We start from the raw sequence: 15,241 nt of genomic DNA on the forward strand, positions 1-15,241 counted from the left end.
ACAGGAGATTGGGCACTAACACTGTGGAGAACCTGTGAACTCAGAGGAATGCCCTACAGTCTAGTTACTGTTGGCTTTCACTGGCCTGCTGGACCTAGAACTTCAGGTATTTCACATTCTTATGCAAATCTGTGTGCCAGCAGCAGATTTGGTGTTTGCAAGCTGCATAGTCCCCCCAGATCTCACCTGAATGATTGCAAAAGCTGTTTCAGATAAAGCCTTCCCTGCCTACATGATTTTTAACAACACTGAAAGAAAGAAAGTGCAAATTTCAGTTTCTCTTCTTCCCTTGTTTCTTTATGTCAAACGACAACCCAACAGAAAAGGAACTGTGTGCACTGAGCTGGTACACAAGCAGCCCCACCAGCAATGCTGATGGAGAATCAAAATACCAATAGGGGAAAAAAGCAGTGGAAAGCCCTTCCTAGGGATTATCCTGGCTAGACTGTAAATGTCACATTACAGAATATCAGCCACATTGTTTCTCACCTGGGCCACCCCGTTTGTGGGAAGGGCCACAGCAGGAGCAGCAGCTGTGGTGATAACACCTCCTGATACTCTCAGCACAGTGGTGCCAGGTTTGGAGAGCTGGGATGAGGCAGGCATTGATTTTATAGACCCGTCTGATATTTTCACCAGGGATGTCTGTCCACTGGGAGCAGCCTTTGAAGAAGAATTCAGCATCAGGAAAAAGTGCATTTGTTTGGACTTTTTTTTTTTAATTACCTAAAATAACCTCCAAAAGAACATAACTATAAAGCAAACAAGACAAACGTTTTTTATATTAATGAAAAATATGTTCAGAAGACTTTTGAAAGAGGCAAATTGTGACCATAGGTGGAACAATATTATCACTGCAGAAATCAACTTGATCCAACTGCTGACTTTGCAAAAACATGCCTATCTATCTTGAATTTTGGATGAGACATACTCTCAGGGAGTTTGAATTTCTAAGGGATACTAGAACCAGATACTTTTAAGAGCTTTAGCATTTCTAGGTTCAAGTATGTAAGTACATTTTTTACACAACCCTATATTCACTTCTCTAATTCCATTTCACTAAGAAATCCCAGAGTATGTTTACAAATTAGTAACCCAAGTTTACAGAGGACCCACTCTGAGAACAGAAATAAAGCTGGAAAACTGTGGTCAAGTATCTGCATATGGAAGTAGGCCTTCACATGCTTTCCTGATCACTGCACAGCCAGCATCATAACTGTAAAAAACCCAAACCAAACATCTACAAAAAGAAAACGCTCACAATGTGTGGCTATGTTTCTTCTACTTCATATGACAAAACGCTAATTGGTAAAAGAGAAACATATCCTTTAAACTTTACCTGTGTAAATAGAGCTGTTTTCTGTCCAGTTATCACTTTTAGTGCTTGTCCCTGTGTGGAAGATGCTCCAACTCCTACACTGCCCTGAACAACTGAAGCTGGAGTCAGCTGCTTCCCAGAACTCTGAGGAGAAGGCTGGCCAACCAGAAAGGTGCCCTGCTCCAGAAACAAGTTAGGGAGGTCAGCACTTGCAAACATAGAACAGAGTCAGCAGAAATCCAGGATAAAAGCCTGTAGCTGCAATGCAACACCACCATTTCATGTTCTAAACCAAGGCACTGCTGATTACAGTGGATACTTCCGCACTAAAATCTAGACACAGTCTTCTTGGTGCAGAACACTGTGTATCAAGAGAAGGGATGAAAAAGCTAACATCAATTCCTGTCTTGTCAGATGTTCCTCAAGTTTACTCTTTGTGACAATTCCGCTTAGTAGGCAAGATCAGACAAAAAAAGACCAAACCACAAATGAAAACAAAAAGAGAGGGAGAGAGAAATCAAGACATTCTGCCACTTTCTCACTTCAAAATGTATTTAGTCCTGCCACAAAGCCTATATTCAGTGCTCAGCATGCAGAAATCACAAGGACAACTGAAGGTGTGCACCCTAATTAACAACCTATGACCTGATACCTTGCTACCCTTCCTGCTTCACATCAGTATTCAGTTGCCACTGTTCAGAGGCTTCATTTGCCCATTGTCACTCATGGATTACTTCACACAATCTTCCGTTTCCTTTTCCCTTCTTACACAGCTTTGCTGTTTCACTTCAATAACTCTTTTATTCTTCTGTCTCTCATGCTTTCCCCCAACTCTTACACACTCTGCTCTAAAAAGTAGCTCTTCCAGCATCATCTCTGCCATATTACCCCTCATTCTGGTGACTCTTGTGGCCCTGCCACCAGGCACTCTTATCACAAAATGTTTCTTCTCAACTGAGTGCTTTCCCTGGTCTAACTCAGTGCTGCCTTCTCAGCCTGCAAGGAGCTGAGATAAAGAAGTCATTAGGTACTCTACTCAGCACTTGTCAGCCGACACCTGGAGCACTGCATGCAGTTTTGGTCCCTGCTATACAACAAAGATGCAGACAGGCTTGAAATTGTCCAGAGAACAGCCACAAGAATCATCAGAGGACTGGAAGACCTGCCATATGAGGAAAGGCTGAGAGAACTGGGTTTGTTCAGCCTTGAGAAGAGAAGACTTAGGGGATACCTTATTACCATGTACCAGTACATAAAGGATGGGTACTAGGAGGATGGAGACTCCCTTTTTAAAAGCTGTCACATGGAGAAGACAAGAGGTAATGGGTACAAGTTACTGTTGGGGAGACCCTGATTGGACTCCAGAAGAAAATTTTTCATCATGAGAACAGTCCCTTGCAACCCAGCATTCTACGACCCTGCAAGAAGAGAGGGGCAGAGATGTGCCAATATCGAGTAGTAAAGCAGGTGACTGGCAGAGAGAAGAGATACAAGGGTTGCTAGAAAGGACCTACAAGAACAACATTTCACGAGCTACAGAACCACAGGGCACACACCTAAGGCCACTGCAGCCTGAAATGTCAACCCACTTCAACTGACATGTTTATGCTACTGACCTGGGGTGTCTGCTTCAGAATGTAGGATGTATAGGTGAGGTGCTGTGACAAGTTACTGCTTGTGCTTTGGGTTCCTCCTCCTCCACTGTTTGTAGAAGAACCAGACTGGAGACCTGTAACCAGAAGAAAAGGCTTAAGCCTTTAGTAACCAGACACTGCCAGCTGCTAAAGCACCCCTTTATACACAAGTATTTGATAACACTTTGCAAGACATTTGCTGCCATGTTCTGCAGCTGAGCTACATTATTACCCAGTAGAGCACAGTGCTGCTGGGCTCTCTTTATAGCTCAGCAAACACCATGAGTGAAAGGAGCTATAGGAGAAATAACGAGGGCTGGTGGGCAAAGAAAGATCATTTCAGACTGTTTTGAATTTCCTTTTTATCAGATTTTGCAGATTATGAATCTGCAGAAAAAGCCCTAGAAATGCTCCAAATCCCACTGGATTCTTAATTTCACTTTTGTTGGCTGTTCCAATGCAGTTTTGTTAGCAGAGTATTACATCATGGATACTAAACAGAGGTAACTTGTAGTGACACTGATACTGCTCTGCCTCCAGAAGGAACAACCTGAACACTGACTTTTTTTGCAGACTCCCATTGAGAAACAAGTGTAAAATAAACATTTATGGCTCTGTCATGAAAATCACAAGTATTTGCTCTTCCTGGACACCTGTGAGATTATTTCCTTGCCAAAGCTTGACTGCCTCAGCTGCCTCTAAACCTCAAGCAATGGGGCTCCCAATACAAGTTCTAAAGCACAAATACTTTTAGCAAGATAATCTACTTCTTCAGTGACAGGTATTCTGTTGCTATGTTGCTGGTATTTACAACCCTTTATACCTTTTGCTCACTGACAGTATCAGAACTGGGAACAAAAAAATTTACACCCAATCCATCTCCTATCCCAACTCCCAGCTGCAAAAGGAGCATTCTGGAGAAGGCTCAAGACAAAACTCTTCACCTCCACAGTCCAACAGCAACGGAACACTATAAATGAAGCACTGCCCAAAAGAACTAATTAGCACTGTTATTCTCCAAGTATTTCACAGCAAGTTTGATTCACAAGCCCATTAACAAAAAGTGTTTATGATGGTCTCAACTGCTTGGGATGAAACCTTGTATCCATAATGTCTTTCCCTCTTTCCAGACACAGTGTCTTCTGCTTTTCAAAGTTAGTTTCTTGTGTTTCTAGTTTCTGCAGGGTGTCATTCCATTTCTTATTAATAGCTTTCACAATCATATTAAAATTCTTCTCAGTTCTACATCACAAAAATGCAGTTGTCTTTTCTTTTAGACCACAAGGAAAAGTTAAAGGCAACCCTTAGCTGAATTCTGAGAAAAATTAGTGTCTGCTTTCAGCACAGAGAGAAAGACATTGGGAGCACTGCATGAAAAGCAGTTTCATCTAAAAGTGAAACTACTAGTGAGATCTCAGTCTTAAAAAGCACCACATACTGGGTTGTGGTGCACAAAGGAACCCCATCCCTTTACTGTCTTCCACAGTACCAGGATGCTCTACAACAAAAATACCAAACATTAATTATGTAGTGATTACATTAACTCATTAGATTTCCCTGCAAGACTAACTAGCATTATTTGTGGCTCGCAGTATAGCTCCTTGGGGTATCAGAAGCAGTTTTCCTTTCCCAGAAGGATTCTTGCTGTTGGTGGTGAGGTACAGTTTGGTGCCTGGTGGTAAGTTTGCCAAGTTTGCCAGGTTGGTGGCTGGTAACTGCAATGTAGCCATCACTAGAAAGAAAGAATAAAAAGAAATAAAACTACTGCTTGCAGAAAGTAGTATACATTGAAATCTGCACAGGATCAAATTCAAAGAGTGACATGCAGCTAGCCTGTGATAATCCATACTTAGCTGACCTAACTGCAGATTAACCCCACCAGTGAAGAAAAGACAGTTTTTTGAATAGGTATGAAAATAAATCTCTCTCTGGGTACAGTACCACCTACAGCTGCAGCCCAAACCAGCACAGCCATGGGACCTACAGAGGCCTTGCAACACTTCTCTCAGAACAGAGCTGAGCAGACACACTGGGCTAAAGCCAGCTGTGTGCAGAAGCAGGGAGGGTGCTTCTGCCCATGCTCCAGTAACTGTGAGCGCTAAGGAAGGCGCAAGATGCAGTAAGGACAGTTTTGCTCTTATTGGTTGGACTTATGTGGAGTCCTTTGAGTATCTAAGAACCACAGTGCTGGGCAGAACTGTGAGGCGTGGCTCCATGAAAGTCTTCTAGGTCTCCAGCACATTCACCAGCATACCTGTCTGATTTCCCTAGGTCTCCAGCACATTCACCAGCATACCTGTCTGATTTCCCTAGGTCTCCAGCACATTCACCAGCATACCTGTCTGATTTCCCTAGGTCTCCAGCACATTCACCAGCATACCTGTCTGATTTCCCTAGGTCTCCAGCACATTCACCAGCATACCTGTCTGATTTCCACCCACAGAACACTGCATGTTTTGAAGTACTGGTGCTCCCTCTCCCCAGTCTACAGACAGTGAGTTAACATTTTCTTTATTGCTAATCTCAGCCTGAATTTCCCTACAGAGCCCTCTATACTCATTTAAGTTTTTCAACTGCACATAGCTACTTTGCTGTTGAAGGAATTATTACAGAGCCTTGAAGCCTACCCACCATGAGCTATTAAGAAAGTATAAAATTCCGCTACCTGAACCTTGAGATGTACTTTTCTGAGCACCTGTGGAAGAGACTTGCGCCTTTGTTATGGCCTGCACAGGCTGAGCAACAATTGTTCCTCCGCCTCCACTCACGATGGCTTTGGCTACACCTTGAGTCACAACCTGCTTCGGACCAACAGCCTTTGCTACTGAAGAGCTGGATTTTGCCACAAGTATCTGGCCACCACTTATGGCCACTGCTTGTTTCACTGTTGACTGTAAAGCAGAACCAACTGGAACACCAACAACCTGCAACAAAGAAATACTGGATGGTGTGGTGCTGCCAAGAGCAATCATGTGAATTCTAGCTCTGGTACCTCCATCTCTAGACATTTCAGGACACTCTATATATGTCTGATTGTATATAAAAACTATTCATTTAGAAACAAAATTAAACTGGCAAGAGGCCAATCCCAAATAAAAAGAGAAACTGTTAAACACAACCAGGGCAATTCCATGTTTTCCTGATATATAAGCAATGGCTTAATTCCAGCTGAAGGTAAGGCTTGCCTTGGCAAAGCACAGAGATCCAGAAATTGAGTTTCAACACATTCATGGAAGCAGATCCCTGGAAAAACTACAGCCTCAAAGTAGAATCCACAAAATGCTCCAGTTGTATGCATTGACAATAACTGCAGGGAAAAATAAGTTTGCATATCTGGTCAAACAGGCAAATAAAGCAGTCAAAAAGCACAATGAACTGCTGCAAATCAAAGAACCATAGATTGGTTTGAGTTGGATTGGAAGGCACCTTAAAGACCACCTAGCTCCACCCCTCAAGCTATGCGCAGGGACACTCCACTAGGGCAGGTTGCTCAAAGTTCCATCCAAACTGGCCTTGAACACTTCAGGCATAGGGCATCTGCTACTTCTCTGGGCAACCTTTTCCAGAACCTTGCCACTCTCACAGTGAACAATTTCTTCCTAACTCAATCTAAATCCACCCCCTTCAGTTTAAAGCCATTACCCCTTGTCCTGTCACTACATTCCCCGATAGGAGTCTCTTCTCCAACTTTTCATTTTACATATGCAAAAGTGAAAGCTCCATATGTAGTTTCTTGAGCTTGGCACATAATTTGACTTTATTCACAACAGAAACAAGCAAGGATGGACAATTTTTGACACATCTGTACTCTTGTCACTGTACAGTTACTGTGCCTTTTCAGAAGCTGTATCTCCTGTCATAGCAGCACTGCTTTGGCACAGACTCTTACAATAAAACACTTGGAGTTACCACTCAAGTAGAATTGCTTCCATCTAATGCTAGTTCTGGCTCAGCCTCCACCCCACTCCCTATTTGTCCTGTTCTTTTTTTGTTGTAGGCCTGCAGTCCGGTGCCTCTTCTAACAAAGAGCTAGATGAGTTTCAGCAAGAGTTGACGATGGCAGGCAACTTTCTGGGTTGAGAGGCTCCAGTTTAAAACCACCCCCACTTCAGTGTCGCCATGGGTTAGACAGAACTGGGAGATGCTCCCTGAACACAATGAAATGCAGTAGTGCCTGCTGCCTTCTCAAGGGCTACAAGGAAGCATGATACGAACCACTCTGCACATGGGGAAACCAGCTAACCACAGCGCTGCTGCTAGGTCTGAGAAAGAAGCATGGCTCCAATAATACCACAAGAAAGACAACCTACACCCCGCCAAAGATGCCCAAATGCCTCTTACCTTAGACTGCACCATCCCCTCGCCTGTGCTCACGACTGGCTTCTGAGGTGACAAAGCTAACATGTGGCTCCCCTTTACAGTGACGTATTGCTGCACAGATGTCTGTGTGGTTGTCCCTGTCACCGGTAGCTGGGGTTGCTGGGGCAGCTCTCCTGGCTCCTGCTTTATTATCACCTTTTAAGTAGGAAGAAGCAACAGTAAGAAAGCAAATGCCTTAAATCCCTGGGAATCATTTCTGGAACAACCTGTCCACAGGAAAGGGCAGGCCACAGTCAGTAAACTCAGATACGGTTCTTGCCACCTGGCGAACTCTCTAATGCAGTTCCGAGATGAAAGTTATTCCAAATACACAAGCCTGGGGGGCAAGTGGGAGGTGTGTGTGGGGGGGGTGTATTTACAAAAGCATTCCAGATGTGAGAGGTGCTCACAGAAATTGCTAGTCATTTTGCAGCTACTAGTCATACTAACAATGGACTTGGCAAGACCGGACTTCTTCAGGCCCTGTAATTCAGCATGGAGCCACAAGACTTCAGTTTCAAATTTCTAAGTACCTTCCTGCTCAGGACATGGTCTAAACCTAATTTTTTTTCTCCTATCTTGCAAAATTACAATTGATATTACAGCTCTAAATATTGTAAATTGTTGTAGCTGACATTCTATTGTGTAAATGTTTTATTTTTCTCTGGAACAGGCCTTGAATGTTATCTCTAAGTGCAGCTACTCAAGAAAGGCTGGAGTTTTTTGCTTTAGATTGCTTAAACTGCTGGGAAACATTTTTCCACCGTTTATTTGGATCACCTAATATTAGCAGAAACAACTTTAAATGCCAGATAGTAACATTTAAGGAAACATACCCAGAAGTGACAACATCTGAGATTCAGAAATTACTGTATCATTTTTAGGGAAGCTCCCAATAGATGTCCCGTAGTTTACATTTGCTGTATCCCACTAAAAACAGCTTTTAAAATATCAGCCTCAATATGACAGTGATTCAAAGAAAAACAAGGAAGAATGAAGGAAGAGATAAAAAGAAAGATCAAAGGTAAAGTAGTGCCACAGGAAAAGAAAAGAAAACAAGACACGTTTTTGAAAGGTGCTGGAAAGCCTTTGGCAGCAAGAGACACTGTTTCCAGTAACAGTTTTACAAGCACTGGAAGTTGAGATGGTTTGTGGCACAAGTCAGCAGGAAATGGCATCACAGGACTCCTTATCCCAGCACAAAAGCCACAAGGAATACCTTTGTAAAAGCTCCAAGTCCTCCAGTGACTGATTTGGGGCTTTGCACCTTGGAATGACTCCCAATGGGACAAAGGGGTGGCATGGTGGCAAACAGAGAATCCTCCTGCTGAAATAGGAAGATACGGAACAGCTGTAAAATTCAGTTAGTCTGAGGGGGGGATCTTATCAATGTGTACAAATACCTGATGGGAAGGTGTACAAATACCTGATGGGAAGGTGTACAAATACCTGATGGGAAGGTAGAAAGATGATCAAGCCAGACAATGCTAAAGAGTATCCAATGAAAGTACAAGAGTCACTGAGCACAAATTGAAACAGGGAATTCTGTTTAATCATAAGATTTATTTTTAAGTAAAAAAAAAAAAAACTAACGGTGATCAAACACTGGAACAGGCTACCAAGAGAGATGATGGACTCTCTAGCTCTGGAGATACTCAAAACCCAAACGGACACATTCCTCAGCAACCTGCCCTATCTGACCCTGCTTTGAGCAGGGCATTTGAGATTAATTTCTGTTCTCCTGTAACTAGAAAGATGGGATGGCACACATTCTTTTCAGGCAGAACTCACCAGGTGGCAGAAACAGCTACATAACTGAATGGAAAAACATCTACAAAACTAAATGGAGTAATAATGTTTCTACACCTGAAAACCATGCACCTGGCATTTCTGGATCTGAGACTGTAGAGAAGTCAAATTCATTTAATGAAGGTTCTGCTTAAATTAAAATAACTGTGCTCTTTTCAATCAATGTGAACTCCAAAGCCACGGTTTCACAATCACTTGGCCCATCCTTGAGCTGGATCATGACCAGAAACCAGCCCTCAGAGACTCTAGCCTAATGCTTTTGCCATCTTCCTTGTACTGACACATCTGACTGAAAACAGATTAATTTTCAACCAGACTGGTCACCACATTGCTGTACAACTGGAAGAAAACAGGGGGAAGTGTGAAAGCAAGGTTAGAGGCACAACCAGTCCTCTCAACAGCAGTCTGCATATTGGTCATTTTAAAATGGCTGAAGAAACACAGCCCTAAGATGTTTTAAAAAATTAGAGGAAAGCAGCACACAGCGAGGAGGTAAAAAATGGTAAGTGAAGAACAATCTATAACACACTGAACTATCAGACACCTCCTCCTCTTTAAAGAAATTATAGTTTTTTCCACCAAGTAGAAGATGTGATTCTGTTTACAGAGATAATTTTTTTATGTATTTTAATCACATATATCTTCAATTTTTAAACTTTGCCCTGGAGCTACAGAATTTAGCTGTTGTTAATGACACATGCCTACTCTGACTCATCAAAAATCTTTCAGAAAGCACTGCCCCAAATCAGTGAAAAATAAAGATTAATGAATGGTTTTCAACAGTTAAGTGAAATCCATCTGAGCTCTTAAAAACTGAATAGCTAGCTGCACAACTGACACTTAAAATGCTACTCCAAACTAATTGCTTCAGATGGCAATATTCGACGCTTTTCCCCCTAACAGACAAAGGAAGCATTTCAGTTCCAAATGCTCCACTTGCTCTCTGCAGGCTGATTGGCAAGCCTTCACCCCTACACCATATCCTGCATTAATATTCTTGTGACTTGGAGACAGGGAAATGCTCCCATTTGCAGCAGCACACCCACCAGCTGCTTTCAGAAAGAGCCTCACTGACACCACTTCCCTGCCAGAAATATCCTTCCTAGCACAAGATGTGGGAGAGATTTTATGTGAGACAGTTCAGCTTTGGACTTTGCAGATCAGAAGCATGAACCCTATGTATCACTGTTTGTTTACATATTTGGTTACTCCACTGTTTACACAAACATGTTTCTAAATGCAGGCAGTTGGAAAACTACTAAATGAGCTATTTTCATACTGCTAGGAGCAGCTGCTATACAAAAATAATGAACAGAGTGAATGTTTTGAGGTAGGCTTCTCTAGTTTAATCATACCATCACTAATAAAGTGAAGAAGATCAAAGTCAGCTTCAGAAGAGCTTTTTAGAGAGATGAGACATTTTGAGAGCTATGCCCTCCATGGATTTCCTTGTAGAAAAGCAGCAGAGTAGTGACTTTAACAGAGGTGTAGGCAACTCTGATTAGAGCAGTATGAAGTGACAATATCGTCTTGTATAACCACCACATTATCATATGGCTCCATCTGTTAGAGCAAACCTTCACAGGAAATGACAACCAAAAGAAATTGCCCAAAATGCAGCATTTTTAATACTAAAAAGCCCTATTTACCAGGAAGTTGGATTGTAAACGGAAAGCATGCACCTAATTAGAACATTACCTTGACAGCCGAGGTGACAAAACTGTTCCCATGTGTCTTGGATACAGGAGATCCAGTTCCATGAGAGGCCTGACAAACACTGCTCAGTTTGCTGGTTGGGCTCCCTGCATATTGGGAAATAAAGCAGATGTTGGGTGAGGGCTGTGGAGTGGTGTCACTGAACACAGGAAACCTCTTCTAACAAGAAACATGGCATTTAATTTCAACTCTATATTCTTCATGAGGTACAACAACATGAGTTGGAACGGGCATAAAACAAATCCACTACTAAACTTCCACCTGCAGAATCCACACCCCAGAGAAGGTAACTCTCCGTCCGGAGCTCTGTTGGATGCAAGCAACAGTCAGGCACCTTCCCAGGTGCTGAGGATATCAGCTACAGGAACAAATATGTGAAATTAGGATGGTAAATGAGTCGCCAGTCAGAACTTGCTGCTGCAGATTTAACATCCCCTACTGCCCTGAACCCACACTAATCCTCTGAACCTACATGAGCCTCTGACACTGGCATGGGGGAAGGCTTGGAGAAGGCTGGAGTAGGAAGAAAAAGGAAGGACAGAAAAGGAAGGAGAAACAAAGTGAGGGATAGTAAGAGGAAGGGACAGAGAGAGTAGGGTAAAGGAAGAAACAGAAGTAATGAAGACGTAGGGTCCTCTCTGGGGAAGATGGCTCTTGCGAAAACAACACACAGGTACACACGTAACAGCACTCTTCTGACCCCCAAGGTGGATAGGGGCTCCGTGGTAAACTTGCCCTGCATTATCAGAGTGTGCACAATGCTTTGCTGCTCAGCAGCAGTTTTGTTGCTGCTGTTGAGCTGGTTTGTTAGTTTTGTTTGTTCAAGAGACACAGCAATAGTCTCATACAGTTGTACTCCATCTGCACTTAAAGGTAAGTGAGCAGCCATTTCTTGAAATAATGGTTTTGGGAAGGCTGGCTTTCACAGAGCATGAAAATCTCATCCCTCTTCTTAAGTATCATTCTACAGTCTTATCAAAAATATTCCAGTGATTTTGTCTGTAGCATCACATTATACTCAATCCAGTTGTGCTGCTATTGCCAAAAAACCAGTCCCACATTCCCTATTGCTCCCTCATACAGAGTCTGGTGATGAGGCTATCTGACTGCAAAGCTCAGTTTGGTGAGGGCAAGGTCCCCAAACTGATCTGCACAAGTATATGGGGAAGAATCAGGAGAGCAGGGAGGGGAGAGGCAGCAGGCAGTTTCTTTCAGGCCAGTCTGTACTTACATCATACTAATTGTGACAGGAAAAGGCATCTATCATGGTGTTAAGACCTGGATGTCCAAACCATCTGCGGCATCTACAGATCCTATCCTCCATGTACAAATCTCTACTAGAACACAAAAGTTACCCAAACCATGATGAACCACACACACAGAGCAGAGTCAGGCTAGAGGTAAAGAAGAAACAGAAAAGGAAAAAGGCAGAAAGTCCCCAACCAACTAACCCCCAAACTTCTTGGTGGAAAGGCTTCAGTACTACAAAGAAAGACCCAAAAAATACTTTAAAAAAGTCAACTATGCTTCCCTCCAACTCTCTCTGAGAGGTGGTTACCATGAACATGATAGCTGTGTTCCCTCAGATAAAGGAGGAACTGTTATCAGAGAATGTTTGCACTTTCCAACCACGTCCAGCAAAGGATTTGTGTATTATGTGGATGTTGCACTACATCTCATGGCTCTGAGCATCCTTCTGAGATGCTGGCAAGCACACAGATACACAAACAAGTGTGGTTTTGAATAGGCTGAGGTTCTTGGCCCTAAGACACAACAAATAAGTGACCTTCCTCTATTCCTGACACAAAGATTACCTATCGACTGCCATACCCAACCTGTCTCCTGCAGTTCGGTCCTCACCCCTCACCTGAGGCTCCACTTAACCACTGAAGCATGAAGGAAAATTCAAGTAGAGGAATCCAAAGCAGCTGGAATAGACCCTGCTAGAAGCTGAATGCAGTAACAAAACCCAGCGTGGCCATTCTCCTAGTAACTTGGGTCTACACATTTCAATGTGTTTAGAGCACTGTACTGTTGGACCTAAGACTGGTCTGCCAGTCACTGCAAGCTCTCCATGCTTTTTGCTCACACCCACAATATAGTTCTCACCCTGTCCCTTACACACAGTCTCTGCCCAAATCCCTGTGTGCCACACTCTGTGTTACTTTCTCCCCTTCCCTGTTTGCCTGCAAAGAACAGGCTCTCTTTGAAGAGGTATCTGTGAATTCTGTTTGGCCTTGCATTATGCTGTTTCCCAAAGGAAGTTATTTGAAGTCTGAGCTACCTGCAACCATGTTTCACAGGCCAGTTGTGGAAACCAACACCATCTTCTTCCTCTGACGAGTACTGCTCCATCCTTGCCAGCTGAAACACTGTTATTACACTAATCATTGTAAAGAGAGAATAAACTTGAATGGGTAAAACTAAGCCACTGCCTTCTATGATCACACTACACACCTGTGCTCGTGGCTGCTGCTCCAACCATCTGTCCAGGCTTGTCCACAATAACATACGGGTTATTAATGACTGAACTAGAAGAGCCTTGCTTCATGTGCACCGGAGTGGAGGTTGGGGTACGAGGTAGCGGAGATGGACTAGGGGTCGATATTGGAGAACCTTAAGAAAAAAAGTGCTTCTATCTTGTAAATGTTGTAAGAACATGGAAATACAGCAAAAGTAGTACTTTTTAAAACGGAATGCAGAAGGAACATCTTTTTTTTTGAGGATGCATTTCCCAGCCTGAGTGAGATCACAGGATTTGGAGATGGAAAGAGAAGACAGAAGGAAAGGAAAAGGCATGTAAAGCACTATGGCTTCTAACTACCCTGGACATTCTCTGCCTAACAGGACAAAGAGGATTCAAAGGGACCTTATAAAGCCATCTGGTCCATCCCTAAATCCTAAGGGATATTACCTATCTCACTGTCATTCTCACTGTCAAGATCAGTCTGCCCAAAGAGAAGACAGCAATCTGAGCTCCTGGATAGGTGCTCTCTTTCCCTTGTGGAGCCCGTGGTACAGGCATTCAGAGCCAGGAACTGAGCAGTTTACCTAAGAAGGCTGGGTGATACAGCAGCCATAAGACAGGCATGGACACTCTTGTCTTTTCACTGCTCTTACTACAGCAGAAGCCCTTGAAAGCAAACTATAAAATGTGCAGCTTCTGGGTAACAGGACCAGGAAAGAGAAAAACTAGAGAAAAGAAAAGCTGCAGGAAGGAGTAAGCAAGAAACGTAGAGAGGACAGGCAAGGAAGCGATCAGAGAAAAGAGCAGCAAGCACACTGAGCTTCAACTGCCCACTAATCTGCTTTCTTGGCAGTGACTGACAATTAGAACATAAATGCTAAGTAAATAAAATCCCCATGTCTTACAAACTGCTTTTGAAATCTGAAAGCAGTGACACTTCTCAGCAGACAGCAGAGCTTTGGAAAAATGTTTATCAGGGAAATATTTGAATAGCAAAGATCAACAGAGAGAAACCCAAGCACTTTAAGAAAGATAGGATTCTTGCTTTCTGGGAAGCCTTGGGAAAAGAAGATAAGAGAAGAGCTTATTAAGAAAGAAGAAAGCACTTGGCATGGGTTCAAATGTAAATCAGCCTGAGTACAGTTTTAAGATGTCAAGGAACAATATAGAAATTAATTAAAAAAAAACCAAAACAAAACACTTGAGGAAAATTATCATTAGAAATCACACATACTGATAACTGGTGCTTCATCCTCTTTACCCTGAACATCAGAATATGAAAGGATGCCACACGTCATCTTTCAGCTTCACAACATGTGACATGGTGAGCTGCATATTAAAACTTTCTGATGGAAAACACCATCCAGTGGAAAACATCGTTCCCAAGCACCTTGACTGTGTTTGGTTCAGAAGCTACCAAAAGAGTGTCACACTGCTCACTGCAGTCAGCTGACAATTTAATCCAATAGAGAGCGGACTTTGGAAGACCAAAGCAGTTACATCAGATGAGATACTGCAACTAGAATAGGAACCATTGGTCTCTACAAGGTTTAACCTAATTATATGCCAAATTATCAGAATAAAAAAAAATCTCCTCTTAATCCATCTCAGCTGTCTGGAAGCAGGAAGGAAAAGAATGGAGTCTTCCCATCTACAAGTATTACACACATGGAGGATGTGCCCTTGCATGGGCCTTTCTGCAGGTAGCTGACCAGTTAAAGAATATCTTTTTCATACTTAGGAACATTCAAGAAGAGGGAAAAAACAGCTTTCATCCTGCTTTTGATCTGAAGTGAAGCACTTCATACTTGTATTTCTTTCCTTGAACATTAAGAAGTATGTTCAGCTCCTTGTTCTAGAGTTTTCTACTGCCTGATGTTCAAAGATTGGCAGGAAACAAGGGCAAGGACCCAAAACAAGTCTGACTGGTTCACTCTT

General features: G+C 42.8%; 1 protein-coding gene across 1 annotated transcript in view; it reads right to left on the reverse strand.

Moving 5' to 3' along the window:
* The window catches only part of YEATS2 (YEATS domain containing 2), a 46,252-nt gene that overhangs the window by 13,897 nt on the left and 17,114 nt on the right, over positions 1-15,241 (reverse strand). Inside the window, exons 11-19 of the mRNA XM_054385945.1 lie at positions 13,294-13,452; positions 10,819-10,922; positions 8,531-8,638; positions 7,294-7,467; positions 5,618-5,876; positions 4,523-4,684; positions 2,935-3,047; positions 1,340-1,495; positions 490-663 (exon numbers count right to left, since the gene is read on the reverse strand). Of these exons, the coding sequence (XP_054241920.1) occupies positions 490-663; positions 1,340-1,495; positions 2,935-3,047; positions 4,523-4,684; positions 5,618-5,876; positions 7,294-7,467; positions 8,531-8,638; positions 10,819-10,922; positions 13,294-13,452 (1,409 nt within the window). The remainder of the gene's footprint in view (positions 1-489; positions 664-1,339; positions 1,496-2,934; positions 3,048-4,522; positions 4,685-5,617; positions 5,877-7,293; positions 7,468-8,530; positions 8,639-10,818; positions 10,923-13,293; positions 13,453-15,241) is intronic.

The sequence above is a fragment of the Indicator indicator genome, chromosome 13 (assembly GCF_027791375.1).
Source record: "Indicator indicator isolate 239-I01 chromosome 13, UM_Iind_1.1, whole genome shotgun sequence".
Lineage (NCBI taxonomy): Eukaryota > Metazoa > Chordata > Aves > Piciformes > Indicatoridae > Indicator > Indicator indicator.